The sequence below is a fragment of the Chlamydomonas reinhardtii genome, chromosome 16 (assembly GCF_000002595.2).
Source record: "Chlamydomonas reinhardtii strain CC-503 cw92 mt+ chromosome 16, whole genome shotgun sequence".
Classification (NCBI taxonomy): Eukaryota; Viridiplantae; Chlorophyta; class Chlorophyceae; order Chlamydomonadales; family Chlamydomonadaceae; genus Chlamydomonas; species Chlamydomonas reinhardtii.
In genome coordinates, this window is record NC_057019.1 from 3,610,898 (window position 1) to 3,629,309 (window position 18,412).

The 18,412-nt window shown below is 64.1% G+C and overlaps 4 protein-coding genes across 4 annotated transcripts; 1 reads left to right on the plus strand and 3 right to left on the minus strand.

The window, feature by feature from the left end:
• Nucleotides 1-2: 2 nt before the first annotated feature.
• On the minus strand, nt 3-3,528 carry CHLRE_16g684149v5 (uncharacterized protein). The gene is made up of 2 exons (XM_043071510.1): nt 994-3,528; nt 3-850 (listed from the first exon to the last, which is right to left on the minus strand). The coding sequence occupies exons 1-2, from the start codon at nt 3,262-3,264 to the stop codon at nt 518-520; spliced, it is 2,604 nt and encodes an 867-aa protein (XP_042915753.1). The 5' UTR covers nt 3,265-3,528; the 3' UTR covers nt 3-517.
• Nucleotides 3,529-3,788: 260 nt separating this feature from the next.
• Nucleotides 3,789-6,979, plus strand: CHLRE_16g684505v5 (uncharacterized protein). The gene is made up of 4 exons (XM_043071519.1): nt 3,789-4,241; nt 4,367-4,759; nt 4,826-6,023; nt 6,251-6,979. Exons 2-4 carry the CDS (start codon nt 4,500-4,502, stop codon nt 6,611-6,613), a joined length of 1,821 nt encoding a protein of 606 aa, XP_042915754.1. The 5' UTR covers nt 3,789-4,241; nt 4,367-4,499; the 3' UTR covers nt 6,614-6,979.
• Nucleotides 6,980-7,007: 28 nt separating this feature from the next.
• CHLRE_16g684861v5 (uncharacterized protein) lies at nt 7,008-12,298 on the minus strand. Its single transcript, XM_043071526.1, has 4 exons — nt 11,988-12,298; nt 11,261-11,407; nt 10,869-10,946; nt 7,008-10,654 (listed from the first exon to the last, which is right to left on the minus strand). The coding sequence occupies exons 1-4, from the start codon at nt 12,000-12,002 to the stop codon at nt 9,434-9,436; spliced, it is 1,461 nt and encodes a 486-aa protein (XP_042915755.1). The 5' UTR covers nt 12,003-12,298; the 3' UTR covers nt 7,008-9,433.
• Nucleotides 12,299-12,434: 136 nt separating this feature from the next.
• On the minus strand, nt 12,435-16,788 carry CHLRE_16g685217v5 (uncharacterized protein). The gene is made up of 7 exons (XM_043071534.1): nt 16,225-16,788; nt 15,541-15,622; nt 15,111-15,206; nt 14,470-14,711; nt 13,756-14,027; nt 13,234-13,461; nt 12,435-12,980 (listed from the first exon to the last, which is right to left on the minus strand). The coding sequence occupies exons 1-7, from the start codon at nt 16,551-16,553 to the stop codon at nt 12,814-12,816; spliced, it is 1,416 nt and encodes a 471-aa protein (XP_042915756.1). The 5' UTR covers nt 16,554-16,788; the 3' UTR covers nt 12,435-12,813.
• Nucleotides 16,789-18,412: the final 1,624 nt, after the last annotated feature.

Consider the following 18,412-nt stretch of genomic DNA (forward strand, 5'->3'; position numbering starts at 1 on the left):
GCAGCTTCCAGACACGTCTGGCACGACGAAGGCATCAGCGGGCACCGACGAACACTCATCAAGAGTCCGGAGCCGCCGGTGAACACAAGGCCACATCCCCAGAAGCACCAGCAGCACCATCGCCGCACAGCCAAAGCCTGCCTTTCCTGTCCCGCGCATTTCCGGGTACGTAACGAACCACCTCAATTCTCCGCCCTCCGGCGTTCTTCCACTTATGTAATTTATGCATCCTCATGCTCATCATGCCTCGTTCCTGTCGCAACGGGTACCAACACCCTGCCTCCCATAACACACAATGCGGCAGAGACCGTACCCGCCCGGCTCTGACCGCGCCAAGCCGCACACAGCAGTGGCAGCAGTCACCCATACATGGCACCAGGAACCCACACATCGCAGCAACTTGATTCAGCTAGTGGTCAGTCAGGCAGGAGCAGTACCGGCAGCTTGGACCTCAACACCAATAAAACCGCGCCCTCACGCCACCCCCACGACGCAACCCCTATGTAGAGGCGCGGCATCAGTCAGACCCGTACGCGTCTGAATTATCGCCGTAGCTACCTGCGTCATAGTAACCATCGTCATAGTCGTTGTCATCATTGCTTTGCTCTGCCGCCGACCACAGCTGCCACACGACCTGGTCCAGATCCACCAGCCGCTGCAGCCGCACCAGCACCTCCTCACTCACCCGGCTGCCCCCGCGCAGCTGAGTCCCGCCCGTGCTGCCGGTGCTACTGCTGCCGCCGCAACTGGCACTGGCACCACCAATGGCGCTCGCGGCACCTGCCACCCCGCGGGCATCTGGAGTGTCAGCTCGCGCTCCTGCAGACCGCGCCCACAGCTCCATGAGCACCTGCGGCCCAAGCGTGTGAAACATGCCCAAGTGCGCTTATTCACACACATGACAGTTGTGAAGGTGCAGGATGAGATATACTAGCAATATCAACAACCCGGTTCTTTCTTTGGCAGGTGAGGAGGAATATGTGCGTGACGCACCTGAAAAACCCGCCATGAGAGGGCGCCTTCTACAGTAGTGAGCGCGCCGAAATCAGGTAAAACAGAAGCAACAGCTGACAAACCCCCCGCCCCTCCAGCAGCAGCAGCAGCAGCCGCCACACGCGTGGCCAGCGCCTTCGCGTCCGCGTAACGCATGCACTTGAGCAGCAGCACGCCTGCCGCCGGCACTGCCACGTGACAGCCTTCGCGGAAGCACTCGCGGATGTCGCCAGGCAGGGACGGCTCTCCCTGGCACCCCATGATCCGCGCTTGGGCTGCTGCCATGAGTGGCTGCGGCACTTCTGCGGCGGTGAAGCACGAGGCGAGCACACCCTCCAGCCAGTCATACCAGGCCGTGGCATCCGGGGCTGCAGGGTAACCGCTGTGCCCAGGGGCTGGCGGCGGCATGCCTTGCAGCAGCAACAGACCTGGCATCACCTGACCGCCGCTACCGCAAGCTTCGGCTCTACCGCCGCCGCTGGGGCTGCTGCTGCTGCTCGCTGCGCTTTTATTGCAACCGCGAGGGCAGTCGGCATGGCCATTTGCTCCACCTCTCTGCTCGATGGCCTGTGCTGCACTGTTTGCATGTACCGCCGCCTCCGCCCACAGCCGGTCCAAGGCCTCCCGTAACACCTCCTCCGGACTGGCCGTGTCCAGGTGCAAAAACGGCCTGCTGCCGCCGTCACCGCCGCCGCCGCCCGCTGCGCCACGTATGCAGCCACGGCACCCGTATGCAGTGCCGCCACCCAGGCCTAGCTGCTGCTGACGCTCCACATTTTCCGGCTGCCCAGCGGGAGTGCCAGCAGCCGCAGGCGCTGCCGCCGCTGCCGCCGCCACCGCTGCTGTAGTGATGCCCGTGCCACACACTGCATCCCGGCACATCCAAATGCCGTGCCGCAGTTGCAGCTCACGCGGCAGCCCCAGCAGCCGCGCTGCCAGTAGCAGCTCAGCGGTGTTGCCACCAGCGTTGTGCCAGTCTCCTGGATTATACACGCAGGGCAGGCGGTCCACCTCCACATGTGCACAGCGGGCGAGCAGCCGAGGCAGGGCGGCCTCCGGCTGCAAGTCATTGCGCGCCAGCTCCCAACTGCCATCCCGGCTGCTGAGGAGCAGCTGAGGAATGCTCTGCTGGTGCGGGCTGTCCGCAGCTGCCAGGAGTGCCGACACCAAAAGCGACAGCCCAACGGCCTCCGCCTGGTTGATGTCGACTTCAACGCGGCTCATACCCCAGGACGCCTCCGCCTCCGCCCCCTGGGCACCGATCATGCCTGGCTCAAAGCCCACGTCAAGCGTCCGCCGCCAGTGCCCATGGCAAGGCAACAACGCCAGGGTGCGCAGCTGCGGCGGGCGGTGGCTGGCCAGCAGCGATGTCAACAGCGGCCCGGCACCGCTGTTGCATCTGGCGGAGAGGCCCAAGGCCAGCGTGAGGCGCTCCAGCCGTTGCAGCTGCGCCAGGCCCTCGAGCGCCGCCCGCATGGGGTTGCTGGCGGCACCACTGGTGGTGGTGGGGCCAGAGGCGGCGGCGTTGCCACCGCTGGGCGACGGCGGCGCGGGAAAGGTCAGGGTCAGCTCTCGCAGGTGTGGGCAGCCAGAAGCCAGTGTGGCCAAGCCGGTGAGGTCAGCGCCCGTCAGCACATGTGACAGAGTCAGCTGCTGCAGGGCAGGCAGGCGGGCGCCGAGGATGCCGCAGATGCCACCCTGAGGTGCATGGTCAGCAGCTTGGCGGCTCCTGTAGTCTCTATAGCCGAAGCCGCTGTAGCCGGCGGAGTCGCAGCTGCCGACCTCTCCGCAGACCAGCTCCAGCACTGTCAATAAGGGCAGCTGCGCCACCACCGCCCGTGCGACACTCAACCGGTCCGACACCTTCCCGCTGACGGTTAGGTGCGTGATCCGCTCCCTGGCCGCAGGTGTCACGCCAGCTAGCACGGCGCTCAGAGGGTCAACAGCGCCGGATGGCTCCACGTCTGCACCCATGCCGCTGCCACGAGGCGACTGGCGGGGCCTGGATTGCCGAGTCAGTAGCCGAAGCTGCGCATTGACCTCAAGCTGGGTGCAGCGCGCAAACTTTGCAAGCGGCGACGCGAGGTTCTGGTGCTGTGCGGGAGGCCGCAGGCGCACAAACGTGATAGTGCTGTCATGAAGCTGCTGGAGCTCGCGGCAGGTGCGGCGGCAGCCGGCCAGCTTCAGCGAAAAAGAAGCGCCAAAGACAGCTGCCCGCGCGTCCACCGGAAGCGCCCACAGCAAGTCTAGCAATGTGTAAGCACCTCCCATTATGTGTGTATAAGCTTATATTTGTGCCTCGCTGTGCCTCGTGGGCGCTCCTGTCCCATCACAAAGTTCCGTCCGTACCGGTCGATCTTCGTATGGCGGCCTCTTGTCGGCGCCCTCTTGCGCGCACTCCGCTGGGGTCGCTTAAGGAGCACTAAATATATCGGACGCAAAACGGGGCGGTGTAAAGCCGAGGCCGGCTTCGGCTACCTTGGCCGGGGACCAGCTTTAGCGAGGGGTGACACCATCTGAGTTGCCTGAGGGAGCGTCTCACTTACGGTCACAATGAAATGCGTTTGTCCCGATTCCGCTCGGCCCTGATGAGCAAGGACGCCCACGCCGCAAAGTTGGCCGCACTACCTGAGCCTTGGTCTGGGCCGCGTTTGATGCAGGGTAGTATGAACTGGGGCAGGGCGGGAGCGGGGTCCAGGGCCGTCATACCGTGCCGCCACTACCACACCGCGGGTATGGGTTCGACGGCACACGTATGCATCCTTCATTCAACCTTCCTATGGTGTCCCATAGACCTACAACACATATGTGTGCTTGGACCTCTTGACTACGATGGCAGGCGTAGAAACAGCTCCAAGGTGGTTGAGTCTCCCCGACCTCGCTGACGCCCTTGTTGGTTCACTTTCGCACAATGATTGCGTAATGCTTCGCATGGTAACAAAAGAACTATCACAACATGAATCGTTGTCTGGCTTCACGGTCTTTCGCCTCAGCGAATGCGTGCCGAATTCCATCTACAGCGAGCGCTGGGACGTCGAGTCCACGGCCGCATGCTTATCCTTGGAGCGTAGGAGGCAACTTGTTAAATTAACCGCGGCGTCGGGCTCGCTTGAGAATCTGCAAGTGGCAGTTCGCCGGGTGCAGTGCTCCCTCTCAGGCGCCCCGCTCGCAGCAGCCGCAGCTGCCGGGCACATTCACATCTGCCAATGGCTCAGGAGGCATTCTGGATGCCTGGAAACCACAGACGAGTAGGTTAGGGCGGCTGGCAAGCAATAATTAGCAGCGGATGCCCCAACCTACCCTATGTGCACCACCCCAACTTACTATGCCTCCCTCCTCCCTCCTGTGAATCCTCCCCGCCGCGCCACTGCAGCCCGGCCAACTCCGCCTTAGCCGCCGCGGCGGGCGCGGGGCAGCTGCCCGCCCTGAGCTGGCTTCTCTCTCAGGGCCGCCCCTGGTCCGACCACGCCCTCGCCGCTGCCGCACGCGGGGGCCAGCTGGCCGCCATGCGGCTGCTGCTGCTGCGGCTCAACCTGCACGACGCATCCCTGCTGGGCGTGCGGCGCCAGCAGCTGCTATTAGATGCCGCCGCCGGCTGCAGCCTGCAGCAGCTGCAGTGCCTGGCGGGTGCGCTGGCCCGGCCGCGCGGTGACTGCTCCTGGCTGCCGGAGCTGCTGCAAGCACTGGAGCGGCTGCTGAGCCCGACGGCGGCGGCTGAGGCCGTGGCGGGAGTTGACGCCGGCGCTGGCGGGGTCGAGGGCAACGGGTGCGGGGGCGTGCAAGCGGCATGTGGAGTAGCTTGCGGGATTGGCCGTGCCGGCGGGTGTCACAGTGGCATTGTAGCCGGTGGTGGCTTCAGCGGCAGCCGCAGCAGCGGCGCCAGGCCCGCAGCCAATGGTGCGATGGTTCCTCCAGAGCACTATGTTGCTTCTGCCGCCGCTGCTGCTGCTGCGCCGGCATCCATAGCCGCGGCCGTTATTGACAGCAGAGAGCTGGGCGCGAGGCTGTGTGAGTTCATGGGAGGCCCTGACGGACTGCGATGCATGCTGTCAGCCGTGCTGGCCAGTAATACAGCCGACTGGCAAGACAAGGCCAGGTGGGTGCTGTCCTGTGGCAGCAACAGCAGCAGTAGCAGCAGCAGCAGCGGCAGAAGCTCCGGGAGGGGAGTCTGGGACGGCGTAGCTGCCGCAGCCGTCGCCGTTGGAGTCGGTGGCGCGGTTGCGGCAGGCGGCGGCGGTGGAGGAGGTAGATCTGCAGCCGCCACGCAGGGGTCGGGGCTGCTGGCGCTGTCGCTTGCACAGGCGCTGTCGGACATAGCGGCAACCGAGCGGCTGCGCTGGGCGCGTCGCGAGCTGGGGCTGCTGTCTGCGCCAGAGGCGGTGGGGCACGCGGCGTGCCACGGCCGGCCCGAGCTGCTGCGGCTGCTGCTGGAGGAGGAGCAGCTGCCGCCCAGTCGTCAGGCGGTATGGGCGGCGCTGAGGCGGGGTCAGCGGCGATGTCTGGAGGTGCTGCTGGGCGCGGGGGCGGCGCTGGGGCCCTGGGACCTGGTGCGGGCGGTGACGAGCCGGAATGCCGGATTCGTGGAGTGGGTGTGGCGGCTGCTGAAGGCGCAGCAGCAGGAGCAGCAACAGCAGCAGTGGCAGCAGCAGCAGCAGCAGCAACAGCAGCAGCAGCAGCAGCAGCAGGGGCAGATTGGAGAGCGGGGCCGCGAGCAGCTGGAGCCCGTAGCCGGCGGGAGCAAGCAGGCAGGTTGCACGGTAGCAGGAGCGAAAGTCGCAGCAGGAGGAGCGGGGGCAGCAGCCGCCGTCGCGGCGGACGCGGATGCAGTGCACCTGGGGTGGAGCCAGGAGGAGCTGCGTGATGCGGTCCTGGTGGCGGCGGGGGCGGGTGACGCGGCGCCGGCACTGCTAGCCTGGCTGCGGGCGCCGGAGCGGGCGGCGCCGTGGCACCCGCGCGTGTACGGAGCTGCGGCAACTGCTGGTAGTGTGACCACCTTGCGGTGGCTGCTGGAGAATGGCGCGCCGCTGGGGGTGAGGTTATGCTTGATGCTACGCGCGCGACTGGGTGTCAATTGCGGATTTAGATAATTGTGCGTGCGTGCGTGCGTGCGTGCGCCTAGAGTTCAGGCACACGGCTGTGGAGGTATGGGAGCAGGAGATGGCGCATGGCTGGCATGCGGATCGGCGGTGGCACAGTGCTTCGTAAGCTCCCCGCCCCACTGACGTCCCCGGCGCCCTGCTCCTTGAATTTCCTGCAGCCTCAGGGCGACGCCTATGTGGCCGCGGCCGCCAATGCCGACTATGCCGCCCTCAACTTCCTCAGACACACCGTGGCATACCCCTGGGCTGCAGCCAGCGGCGGTGCGGCTGGCGGCGGCGGTGCGGCTGGCGGCGGCGGCACGGCGGGCGGCGGCGGTGCGGCGGGCGGCGAGGCGTTCAGCTCGGCGGTGCGTGAGGAGGGCGTGGGGCTGTCGGAGCTGTGCTGGCTGCGGAGCGCGGGCTGCCCCGTGGTGTGGAGCTCGGCGCTGCTGGCGGCGCGGCTGTGGCGGCCGGGCAGTGACGTGGAGGCGTGGATAATGGCCGAGGGGGAGGAGGCGGCGGGGGCGGAGGCCGGGAGGTAGGGGGGAGGAGAGGAGAGGAGCGGAGAGGAGGAGAGGGCATAGCGCAGTCAGGTGTAGTGGAGGTGCAGGGCGCATGAAGGCGAGCTTGATAGGCCGCGTGTGGGTCGTGCGGTTCAGCGCGAGAAGATTGTGTGTACCGAACCCTTCGACAGAACCAGTGGCGCCGTCGTACTCCCAGCTGCGGCAAGACCAAGACACAGGTCTCAGACATACATGTTCCATTTGGCTGGGGTTGGAGGCGAGCCGGAGCTGTTGGAAATGTAACGCGGCTGCTGCTTACGTGCTTGAATCGTGCTCGTCACGTTCCGGACGCCTGGCCAGGCAAGAGCACGCAGATTTAAATTGATCATGTAAGCGTTCAGCACGTCAGCACTTCAGCAACTCGTCGGCGTGACCTGGCAACAATTTACATTCGTTCGCTTACTACGTGCTAGATTGGGAGGCCGCCAATCCCAGCATGGCAACATGCAACTTGGCAGGGGCGGGATGCTGCAGTGGGTTGCACACGTGCACAGCAGTCCCCACAGCCTCCCAGCCGCGGACAGGTTTGCATCCAGCACAGGCCCTATGCGTCTCCAGTGCACTGTAACATAGTAAGCCGCCTCCGTTCCGCTGACCATTAATACGCAATACAACATGCACTTTAGCCGCACCCTCACCAAGGATTACCACAGCCAGACGCGGCCGCGCAAGGACCCGACAGCCAGCAGGGCTTCGCATGTCCGTGCAGGGGCACGCACTGGGTGGCGGCGGACCTGCGCGGCTGGGTCGAAAGTGCTCCGCGCCTTGTCCTCCTAAGTATACCGTACCATGTCCAGTTTTCCACCCGCGGTCTGCTATCTGTGACAAGGGATGTCGTCTCAACACAGCCGCCAAGCCGCTCATCACCCGCTGACACGGGCAGCACCCTGCATCTCATAGTGCCCAGCGCAACTCCACTCTTAATCTGTTCCAGTGCGCAAAGCCTCAACAGCCCCGGGCGGCATTCTCAAGCCAGTCAAGGAGCAGCAGCGGCACGTTTCACGAATGTTTGGCCACAAGAATGGAAAAGCAACGGCCCTAGCAGACAGCCTGCCGAGCCTGCCGCCCTTGCTAAGGGCGCGCCCCATGCACCGAAGCTTACCGTATAAAGCAAGCGGTCAGAGTCACACGCAGGGTCATTCGTGGACTCCCAGTACAAGTCAACAAGAATGGAAATCGGTGATCAACGCGGTCAACGGCTGAGTCAACAACCCGTGACAAGGAAAAGGGTAAACACATAACTCGGCGTGTCATAAGCTCGCCAACTGCATACACACAACCCGCTGTGCAACGGTGTTGATGCATCAGACTTTCCTCGGCTGCTTGTGCGTGAATGGCTTCTCTTTAGAGCCACATCTGTGCGCGACATGTATGCGGAACACAACAAGGCAGCACGTACGGCAGCAGTCTCCACCCCCGCGCTTGGCCCACTGGGCAATAAAGTCCATGGCAAGACCCTGTGCGCCCCCCTTATGCATGGCGATAATTACTCAAATGTTACGCTCTAAAAAGCGTACACGCCGACAAAAGAGCACCCCACCGTGTGGAGCCCTTCAGTGTTTGGAGACTTGGCGCGCGCAAGCTCCGTGAACTGCCGGTTTGAATCACATGCACGCACACAAATCACACGTAAGGCACTATACACGTATGCAACGTCCTGTACAGCCCACCATAATCGAGATGCCCGCCATCCGTCGGTACATGATCCGCAGACCCACCCCTCGCTCAGTAAACTGGCGTCGAGCCAACTCTGATGACGACCCTGCAGTTCCGCCAGCCGTTGCCAGCCCCGGCGAGTAGCAACCAGCTTTACGCATTTGCATCTCTGCTTGTAGCATGTTATACGTTCTGTGAAGTGTAATAATAAAAGAAGTACACGCGCGCGCACACGCGTTTCCCTTAAACACACACGTCCTGTGCGTAGTCTTTCGTTTTGCCCTTTGAGAACACACACACACACACACACACACACACACGCACACACACACACACACACACACATACACACATACACACATACACACACACACACACACACACACACACACACACACACCGCACGCGTGGCACACGTCCAGGGCAGACTGCGCCCACTGCGCCCTGCACTACAAGCCACGACCACAAGCCTGCCGCCCTCTCCTGCCTCTCGCATATAGATACTTGTCTCTTCGTGCAAACTCGCAATCATGCGAGTGCATGTCCTCCGGTGACAAGGGGATGGCTAAACCCATGTGCAGTGGAATTGTACATGCTGTGTGAGTTGCGTGCGTGACACACGTCAATGGAAAGGTAAAACACGGTGCGGTATGCACAAGTGATGCTGATCTCACACATGCCAGGTGTGTCGGGAGTCCGATGCTCATATACGAATGCTATTATGTCTCCCAGCAGCCCACGCCCACTATCACGGCTTCACACGCGTGCACACAAGCACAGATGTGCCAGATGGAAGTAAGATACGTGGCATGCACTCTTGTGTAAGGACGCCACATCTCACATCAGCGCAGCCACAGAGCTTCCGCCACACATGGCGGCCGCACTGCAACTCACTCGCTTCATCTTATGTGGGCATCTCCTTTCAGCATCGGGCATGCCCAACACGATTGATTGTAATTGCCCCCGACCAGGGAAGCAACGCAAACGGTCCATGCGAGCCCAAGCGCATGAACACAGCTTTCAGACCTCGCTGCAACATACAAGTTCTTAGACCAACGCAAGGACAGCACACCCAAATGCCCAGCCACAGGGCCTGCTGTAGGTCGAGGACACTGCTGCAGCAGATGCGCCTCAGTCCCACTCTCAACGGGTGGCAACTAGGGCTTGCGGGGGCATAGTTAGCACGATCGGCAGCAGAGCCTCACTTCCGGCAGCTGTGCCGCCGGCAGCGGTGGCGGTGGGGCGGTGCTGGGCCTTGAGCGGCTCGTGGCCGGTCGGGGGCCAGATGGGGCGCCGCGGCGGCACACGCAGCGGCGGGAGCCGCAGGCCCAGAGCCGCAGCCCCAAACAGCTGCGGGTCATGCTCGTGCTGCACCTGCTGCGCCGGCGCCGCCAGCAGCACCTGTGCCTGTCCGCCTCCTCCTGCTGCCAGCAGCGCATCCGTCTGCAAGCAGTGGCCGTGCTCGTACCGCTGTTGCTGCTGTTGCAGCGCAGGAGGCAGCATCCACGGCGGCGGTGGCAGCTGCGCTGTAGCTTCATCCCGCTCCACCACATGTGCTGCGGGCAGCTCAATGTGCGCATGCGGCCGCGACACGGCGGGCATGTGCGCCCGGGCCACGACCGCCACCTCCATGGTACCCGGCGCCTGCTTGGCATCGGCCACCGCCGCCACCTCCGTCTCCAAAAGCAGTTGCTCCGCGTGCGGCCGCATGCAGGGACCCAGACTGCTGGGCACCTGCTGCTGCCGGTGGGGTTGAGGGCGGTAGTGTGCGTGCAAATTTAGCTGCAGTGCCTGCTGCAGCCTCTGCTCCTGCTCCGGGCCCTGCCCCGGGCCCTGGACCTGCCTGCCTGCCCCAGAGTAGCCAGAGGCGCTCATCGACGGCTGCTGCACCGGCGGTTGCAGTGCTGCCGCCGCAGTGATGTTCATGTCACGCAGGCTGCGCTGCAGATAAAACGTCGCCAACTCCCGGGTAGCCGCCGCAGCCGCCGCAGCCGCAGCCGCGGCCGCAGCCGTGGTGACCAACTCGCTGCTGCTGTGACTCAGCATGCTGCTACTGCCGCCGCTGTCGCGGTCACGGTCACTGCGCATGCTGCTACAGCCCACGCCACCCTTGCCCTGCCAGCCTAGCTTCTGCCGCTCGCCTGCCGCCGCCGCCGCCGCCGCGCCGTCGAGGCCTGTAGCTGAGGCCCGCGCAGCCGCCGCGCCCTCAGCACCAATGGCTGCGTGCAGGCCCAAGTGCAGGCGGCTGCTGGTGCTGTTGTACAGGGGGTAGTGCCCATCCGCCTGCCCTGCGGCAGCGGCGGCGCCACCGCCACGCTCGTTGTGAAGAAGCTGATGCATCGCGCTCAGGATTGCGTCGCGCGCCTGCGGCCCAAGGAAAGGAGGAAAGGAGAAGCCTCAAGCAAAAACAGGTGGGAGGCGCAGGCGACGCAGAAGGTGCACAGGGGACAGCAGCCTTGGCCCACATACCTTCGGACTTCGTAGGAGGCATCCAGCAGCAATGGACCCTACAACCTGTGGTAGCCTTCGAACCTGCCGCCCCAAGGCCCATCCCCACTCCCACGGTCTGCCCTCCCACCTGCATTGGCCGGGCCAGCCATGCAACCGCCAGCTCCGGCCCCGATTCCTCCGTGTTGCCCGCCGTCCACACGTTGAGCTGCGGCATCACACGCATGACACATCAACAAATGTCAATGAATGAGGTCCGGCGTCGGGCAGGAATAGAGGCCAGCGACAGAGGCCATGGGAGTGCTCGAGACTTAAACGCTGAGATTTTAGCTGGGGCTGACAGCCCGGGGCGGTACGGCCATGCTACGCTGCCCATGTACGGTTGTACGCAGTCACGACGCTACGGGCACGGACGCTGTTGATCTAGGCCATTTGCCTGTTTACCTAAGGAGTTAGTGGGGCCACATGGACTTGAACCCATGTAAATGCTCATGCTCATGCTCATGTACGGTTGTACCGCACCTGGTCTAGGCCGTACAGGGCGAGCATGTCGTTGCACGACAGCGTCACGCGGCTGATGGCGCCCAGCGGCACCTCGCGTGTCTCCACCCGCACGTGCGTGCAGCAGTCGTTGTGCGGCATCGTCATTCGCAGGCACGTGGGGTACAGCTGTGCGTGGAGCCGTGGGTGGGCGGGGGAGGGGGAGGGCGGAAAGGGAGGGGGGGTGTACATCCCAGCCCAAACTGAACCGAACGGGGGTTACGAGTGGTGTTGCGCTTGGGAAGGTTCCGGCGGCAAAGGGGCAGAATAGGGCATTACCGCATGAGTGATGACGAGAGTGCGGGCATGGGGTGGTCACGGTTCGTTGGCTGTGCTTCGTTGCTGGAGTCAGCCGGTAATAGCTGGGCGTCCCGGGGCGGGCAGCTAGCAGTGGCCAAAGGATGGGCAAGGGCAGCGCAGGGTTTGAGAAGCGGTCTAGCTAGCACAGCTGCAGTCCCAGAAAGAACGGTTGACTATCATCGGCTAGCGGCGGCGGTTGGTGCCAGCCCTTGGGTGCTGGAAGGCCGGTGGCCAAGCCCACCCTTTCACTGATTTAAGCCGACTCAAAATCCCGTGACAATCCTCCCTCTCGCCAGGTGCAGGTTTGACGCAACATAGAAGGCAGCCAGCACGGCACACGGCGCTTCGATTCCTCTTTGATTGCGGTCAAGGTATTGCAGGCACAGGCCACCCCCGCGGTAGCACTCACCTCCAGCGTGTACATGTGGAACAGAGACTCGCCACTGAATGTAGAGACCGGTTGAGCGACAGGCTTGCACAAGACCCATTGCCACCATTCGGTGGCGAAAGCGCGCTCGAACTCAACATAGTTCAAGCTTGTGGCAAATCGAACAGCAGGCGAGTGGCGCTCGGGCTGCAAAGCTCTCCACCGCCGCGACAGCGAAATCGACAATGGTGGCTCGCCGAGTGGCTCGTCGGACCTGCCACCCAACATTGTGTTTGCCCTTAGTGTAAGTTTGCCCAGCTGAGCTGCATGCTTGTTGAGGGTGTGAACACATCTCGCTACGTATTGGGTTCTGCCTAAGCTGCGAGTGCCACAAGGTGAGGTACGTGGCCAGTTTCTGCGTCTGTGCAACTGGTTTTGCTTGGTTTGCGCCGGGCTGCGGCAAACGCACATAGTAGTCGTTGCAGGCCAAACAAGACGGCATTACACGCTTTACCAAAGGCCGGTGCTGCCAGCCATGACCATTTCAGCGGCGACTGACCGGCGCAGTTCACGGTCAGTCCCACACATCCGCGCCCTCGGCGCACGAAGCCGTCTCCCACCGCACGCGGCCACAACGTGTCCTCAAGTCCTCAAGCCGGCACGTCGTTTCCCGCTCAGCCAGTAAGTTTCCACTACGCTGCTCGTCCAAACCCCCACCGGGGCAATGAACAGCGCAAGGGCCAAGCCCACAGCCTCCACGGCCGAACCCCTTCGCGCCTCAAGCGCCAGTCCCCGCACCTGCCGCAGCCAAGGCGCGCCCGTGCACCTCAACGCTTGCCCCTGTCTCATGCCCGGTGGCAGCGGCCGGCTACCGCTTCTTGTTGCTGCTGCTTCCGGCCCGGCTTGCCGACACGCGCTGCTGCTGCGGCTGCTGCGCCGAGGCCGCCCCCATCAAAGGAGTGCCGAACCCGCCTGCCATGCCAGGGGCGCCGAAAGGGCTCGCGCCAGTCCCGCCCAGCGGCCCTGGCGACATGCCTGTGTTGTGTACGCGGGGGGAGAGGGCGCCAGGCTCAGCACGTGGCTGAGTGACACCCCTCCTGCTGATGTGCCGGCTCCGGCAAAGCGAGTCGCATGCATGCTCGACCGGTGGTGTCAAGCCGCCGGGTTGACCAGTCGGACACGAGACGCCCGGACGTCCCTACACATCACTGCATCCTACCCCTGTCAGGCATCAAGCCCTCCTTCCGCAGAGCTACAGCCCGGCAGCGCGCTCGACCACCCCACTCACCAAACATGCCGCCGGCAGAGGCCGCCGCGCCGCCGCCCGCTCCCGCGCCGCCCGCACCCGGCGTTCCTGGCGCCGCGCCGCCACCACCGGCCGCGCCGCCGCCCACCGCTCCCAACCCCGCGGCCCCGTATGTGTTCGAGGCTGGGCCGCCGAAGCTGTAGAATGTTCCGCCGCCGTTGTTTGCGCCGCCCGAGTTGGCGCCCGACTTGGGGTTAACTCCGGCCTTGCCTGCGCAGTACAGTGCAGTGGGTGGGTCAGCCGGTGGCGGCGGCCACGCAACTGCCATCCCACCCTAACCCGCTCTTGGCTCAATACTGACTACCCCTCCAGCCTCCTGACAGCCTTAACCACGCCTCCGCCGGCACACCCTCCAACACCCTCCTTGACCACGCTTCCGCCAGTACCCTTTCCCACCCTCCCACACCCTCCCACACCCTCCAGCCTTCACCCTACACCCCTCCCTTCCCTCCCCTCCATCCCCCTCCATTCCCCTCCTCCATCCACACCCGCTCCCCCACTCACTCATGTGGTGCAGCGGCCGCGCGTCCGCAAAGGGGTCGCCGTAGTCGCCCCGCGCCCGCCGCGCCGCCAGGTAGGCCTCCCGCGCCCGCCCCACCTCCCCGTGCAGCCGCTCCAGCCGCGCCGCCACGTGCACGAAGTAGTCATGCATGCGGCTCACCAGCGTGGGCAGCGCCGCCACCGCCGCCGCGTCGTCGCCGCCGCCGCCCATGCCGCCCATGCCGGCGCCGCCCGCGGCGGCTGCGGCCGTGACGCGCTCCAGCTCCGAGATGCAGCTGCGTGTGCGTGTGTGTAGGGTCCGGTGGGGTGCGGTGGGGTGCGGTGGGTGGGGTCGACAATGTTGGGGTGGGAGATCAGTGGGTGGGTTCGCGCATGACTAGCTCGAAGAAGGCGGTGTTGGAACGGCGCAGCGATGCTAAAACTTAATAGGTGGGTGGCAAGAAATCCATGGGGTGGCTGGGAAGCCGCGGCCTAAGAGCGCATAGCCACGGCCAACCTTCTGTTCCGTTCCGCCTTCACGTGATCCTTGTCCCATCCCACAGACCCCCGGCCCCTGAGGTCCTGACCAACTGCTCCTTGCCCCTTGCACCGCGTACCGACCCCGCGGGCACCTCCCCGTTGCCGCCATGCTCCCACTCACTACACCTCTGCCTGTGCTGTTGTAGTTTGGGCTGGGTATTTACAGCCTTCCCCTTACCGCCCCGGCGCCCCCCTCACCGGTGGTACTGCTCCAGCGCCTCGCTGAAGCCCCGCACCGCCAGGCCCAGGTAGGGGTTGGGCAGCTGCACCGGCTGGCTGATCTGGTCCGCAACCGCCTGGCTGGCCAGCAGCTGCGCCGCGGCGCCGCCGCCCGCGCCGCCGCCCGGTTGCCCCACCGCCGCCGACAGCTCGCGCCACAGCTTGGAGCGCTGGTAGAGGCGGATGGCGGACTCGGTGCTGCGCAGGAGCACCATCACGCGCTGGTAGAAGAGGGCGGGAAGGGCGGGGGGGGGGGAGGGTAAACTCATGAATAATCAAGAAGTGAAGGCGTAGGGGGGGGGCGCGGAGAGGGGTTTGCAGGGTGGGATCACATTCATGATTAGCTAAGGACACGGTAGATGTGGGAGGGAGCGAATCAGCCTCTCTTGATACAGACGCAAGAGCTGGGTGCCACGCAGTACACCTCCGTCATACCCCTCTGACCACTCCCGTCTGGTCAGGACACCGGCCGCCTTTGTGCAGACTGCAACTGCTCCTGTATCCACTTGCCCACAACCGGCGCTGGACCCTCTTCCCTCCTCCCTCCCGTCCTTCTGCCTCCCTTCTCCCTTCTCCCTCCCCTCCCTCTGCCTCCCTGCTCCTCCCTCTGCCGCCCTTACCTCCCTGAAGCCCATGAGCGCCTCGTCCTCCGCCACCGCCGCCTGGTGCAGCGACTGCAGCGTCTGCCGCAGAGCCGCAGTCTCGGAGTCCAGGCTCTGATAGGGGGGAGGCAGGGGGGAGAGTAAGGGAGGGAGGCAGGGAAGGGAAGGGGTTCAGGCACCGTGCTAGGACTGATGTGTATGACGGCGGCGCGAGGCGCGTGGCGCGAGGGCACAAGTCAAGGGGCGCAGGAACCAGCAGGAAGCACAACGCCCGCCCGCCAGCCCCAACCGAGCATTTCCTCCCTAGGACCCGACCGCGTTGTCCGCACTCTGTCGGTCCTCCCTGCCCCCGGTACCCCTCATCTTCGCCTCAGCCCGTCATAGCCGCCCCCGCCCCCTGCCCCCACGCCCTGTCCCCTGCCGCCACGCCCTGTCCCCTGCCCCGCACCTGCTTGATGCTGACGGTGTCGTGCAAGCGCGCGTCCGCCTCCAGCGCCTTGCACTCGTCACGGTAGGCGCTCACCTCCTGCCTGGGGGATTGAGGAGAGAGGAAGAACGTGTCGGTCGCGCTTTGCAGCCACACCCACAGCTACAGCGTCTGCTTGTGGCAGGTCCCACGCTGCCATTGTGCTCTGTGCTCCGCAGTGCACACACACCGCAGGCCAGCTGGACCGCACTGCAGTAACAGTAGCAGCCGCATCGGGGGCTGGCAGCAGCAGGCGCGGGCGCCCGCTGCACACGCGTCTGCTGCTCCCCCTGCCGCCGCCGCTGCCGCCGCCGCTGCCGCCGCCGCTGCGGGTGTCAGGCCCTGCGCCTCCCGTCATGTGCGTCTTCCGGTCGCAGGCTGCCGGTGTCCTGTCCGCCGCGATGCCGCCGGCGCACGCACACATGGTTGCGACCAACCAGGCTGCGGGCCTGGACACGTGCGGTGCTCACTTCACGTGCGGGGCACCCACCTACAGCCCGGTCGTGACCCCCGCACACCCCTCCCTCCTCAAAGGGCCAGCAAACGCGCCCGCCGCCCCTCCCCAACAGCCCCGCCCGCCGCCCCTCCCCAACAGCCCACCCAGTATGACTAGCGACCATCACGCGAGAACGATTGCTGCGCCTACTAGAACGCAGCTGAACTCACTGAATTTTCTGCAGCTCCTGCTGCATCTGAGGAGGCAGCTCCTCAAACTTGGTTTTATAATTCAATCCTCCTGGCCGTGCTTGCCCAGCGGCCTGGGCCTGAGCCTGGGCCTGAGCGGTCTGAGCTGCTGGCGCGCCAAAAAGGCCGGTCGCTGGAACTAGTGCATTTGAAGTTGTTTGAGCCGACGCTGGTTGCCCGAACAATCCTGTCGTTCCGAATGCTGTTGGTGCTGAAAACGGGTTCGCAGCGGGCGCAGCGGGCGCTGCCCCAAAGGGCGATGCCGCCGTTGTCCCTGGTGCAGCAGGTGCACCAAATGCCGACGTTGTCATCGCTCCAAATGCTGGTGTTGTGCTTGCTCCAAACGCAAATGCGCCCCCAGTGGCCGGCGCGCTGCTCGCCGCTGGCGCTGCTGGCGCAGCACCAAATAATCCACCCCCACCAAATGGACTTGTAGCTGGTGCGGCTGCACCGAAACTAAACGCCATGGTCTCGCCTTTCTACAATTTCTGCATTCGGTGCAAGATCACTCTCAGCCAGAGCAAGGTGTAGTCGTCGTTCAATTACAGTTGACTCAAGTGTTGGACTAACGTGAATAAGTTACTGGCCAACCCGGTCTGTGACCTCGCCCTTCCCGGCGTCCTGCCCACTGCGTGGCGTGCCCGCATGCATCTTGGGCTGTCCCTTCACTTGTAATCCGCATCGGACTTCTTGCCGCCTACCCGCAATGAACCGCCAACCTGCTACTAGGGCTCAACCCGAAAACGATAGCAGATTAGCTGTTCATGCTTGTCATGGCTGTGAGCCTGCGCATGTGCACACCGCCGCAGATGGCAGCCCCCAGGCGGGCAGGCGATGCGAGGCGGTGCATCCTGTTCGCTGATGTGCCCCCGGCGTCCACGTAAGATAAGAGCCCTGGCCCCAGTCACTTTTCTTTCTTGAGCGGAGGGGGACGCGGTTCAGGGGGGCATCGTGGGGGCGCATCCACTGACGGGAACCCTGCACATCATGAAAAGAGGGCAGCGTGCGCCAGGGCTTGCATCTTCCAAGGGTGGGCCGCCGCCGCAGGCGAGAACACGTTCTAAACACGTTCTCGCCCACGGCATCCGGGGGCCCAAAAATGCCTAGTGAAAGGATATACGGAAAGGGGTAGTGGGTGAGATTCGGGGGGACCGTATGCAGCCCCACGCGGCGACAGGCCCCCCTGGAATCGCCCAATCTTTCTCGCCCGAGGGCCTACATTGGGGGCCGCTTCTTGCCGCTCCCCTGGCGTGCGTCCGGAGGGACAAGGGTGCGTCCAGGGGCGCGTCGGTGCGTGCGTGCAGAGCACCAGAGCAGCTGGGAGCGGCACGCCACGAGAGAGGGGCTGATGAGGCCAGGGGCATCCCTGGACAAAGACAAGCAGGCCAGGCTCGGACGCAAGAGCAGGGGAGGGCGGCAAGGAAGGAGGATGATGGACGAGGTCATCAGTAGTTGGGGGCTTGAGCGAGCGAGTAGGGTCGCACACGGTCTCAGCCAAGCTTTCACCTCGTTACTGACGGCCTAGTGACGCTGCAAATTGATTTTTGGGGTCTGAGGATACGCTGCACACTGCGAGATTGCGCCAACCTGTCCCTTGAGCTTTTTGTAGCCTTCAGAGACAAGTCAGGCGGCGGATGACAGCAGGGGAGGGTACGAACTAAACCTCCAGACCCCATGTCCCAAAACCTCCCGACCCCCCCTCCGGACCGACCGACCGACCCCCACCACCGTGCACCCCCTCAAAACCCCCTCAAAACCTTTGGTTTTTAGCCAAGTCGGTGTCAATCGACTTCTCTCGGCGAGCTCTACAATTGTATATCTCCGGTTCAGCTGGAGGCACAACTTGACTGGCAGCCATGCCACACATGTCCATGTCTCCATGGCCGACCACCGACCCTTCTGTCAGACTACCAGGGCGTGAGCTTAAGCTTGCAATTGCGCTGTACATATTATGTTTGGGATTGTGTGCCGGAAGAGATTGGTCGACTTTCTTCCGGGATCATGTGAAGAATCCCGGGATTCATGTCACGCTCGATGGCCGGCGGCAGCCTTGTCGCCATGACCCACACGAAGCCTTGGCCGTTACAAGTTAGCATCAGATCGCATAGTCTCCATGACACCAGTGAGAGACGCTCGAGTGGGGCTCTACGCTACTACGATGCCGATGTGG

Bases quoted from the DNA above. Each gene is read 5' to 3' on its own strand.
- CHLRE_16g685217v5 (XM_043071534.1), bottom strand. From the start codon at position 16,553: ATGACAACGTCGGCATTTGGTGCACCTGCTGCACCAGGGACAACGGCG. The intron at 15,207-15,540 runs GTGCGGGGCAGG...CCCCCCTATCAG, and splicing joins ACACCGTCAGCATCAAGCAG to AGCCTGGACTCCGAGACTGC. The intron at 14,028-14,469 runs GTGAGGGGGGCG...ACGCACACGCAG, and splicing joins GCGCTGGAGCAGTACCACCG to CTGCATCTCGGAGCTGGAGC.
- CHLRE_16g684861v5 (XM_043071526.1), bottom strand. The intron at 10,947-11,260 runs GTGCGGTACAAC...GTGATGCCGCAG, and splicing joins CCCTGTACGGCCTAGACCAG to CTCAACGTGTGGACGGCGGG. The intron at 10,655-10,868 runs GTGGGAGGGCAG...CTTGGGCCGCAG, and splicing joins GGCTGGCCCGGCCAATGCAG to GCGCGCGACGCAATCCTGAG.
- CHLRE_16g684505v5 (XM_043071519.1), top strand. From the start codon at position 4,500: ATGCGGCTGCTGCTGCTGCGGCTCAACCTGCACGACGCATCCCTGCTG. The intron at 4,760-4,825 runs GTGCGGGGGCGT...CGGGTGTCACAG, and splicing joins GGCGGGGTCGAGGGCAACGG to TGGCATTGTAGCCGGTGGTG. The intron at 6,024-6,250 runs GTGAGGTTATGC...AATTTCCTGCAG, and splicing joins AGAATGGCGCGCCGCTGGGG to CCTCAGGGCGACGCCTATGT.
- CHLRE_16g684149v5 (XM_043071510.1), bottom strand. From the start codon at position 3,264: ATGGGAGGTGCTTACACATTGCTAGACTTGCTGTGGGCGCTTCCGGTG. The intron at 851-993 runs GTGCGTCACGCA...CTTGGGCCGCAG, and splicing joins TCTCATGGCGGGTTTTTCAG to GTGCTCATGGAGCTGTGGGC.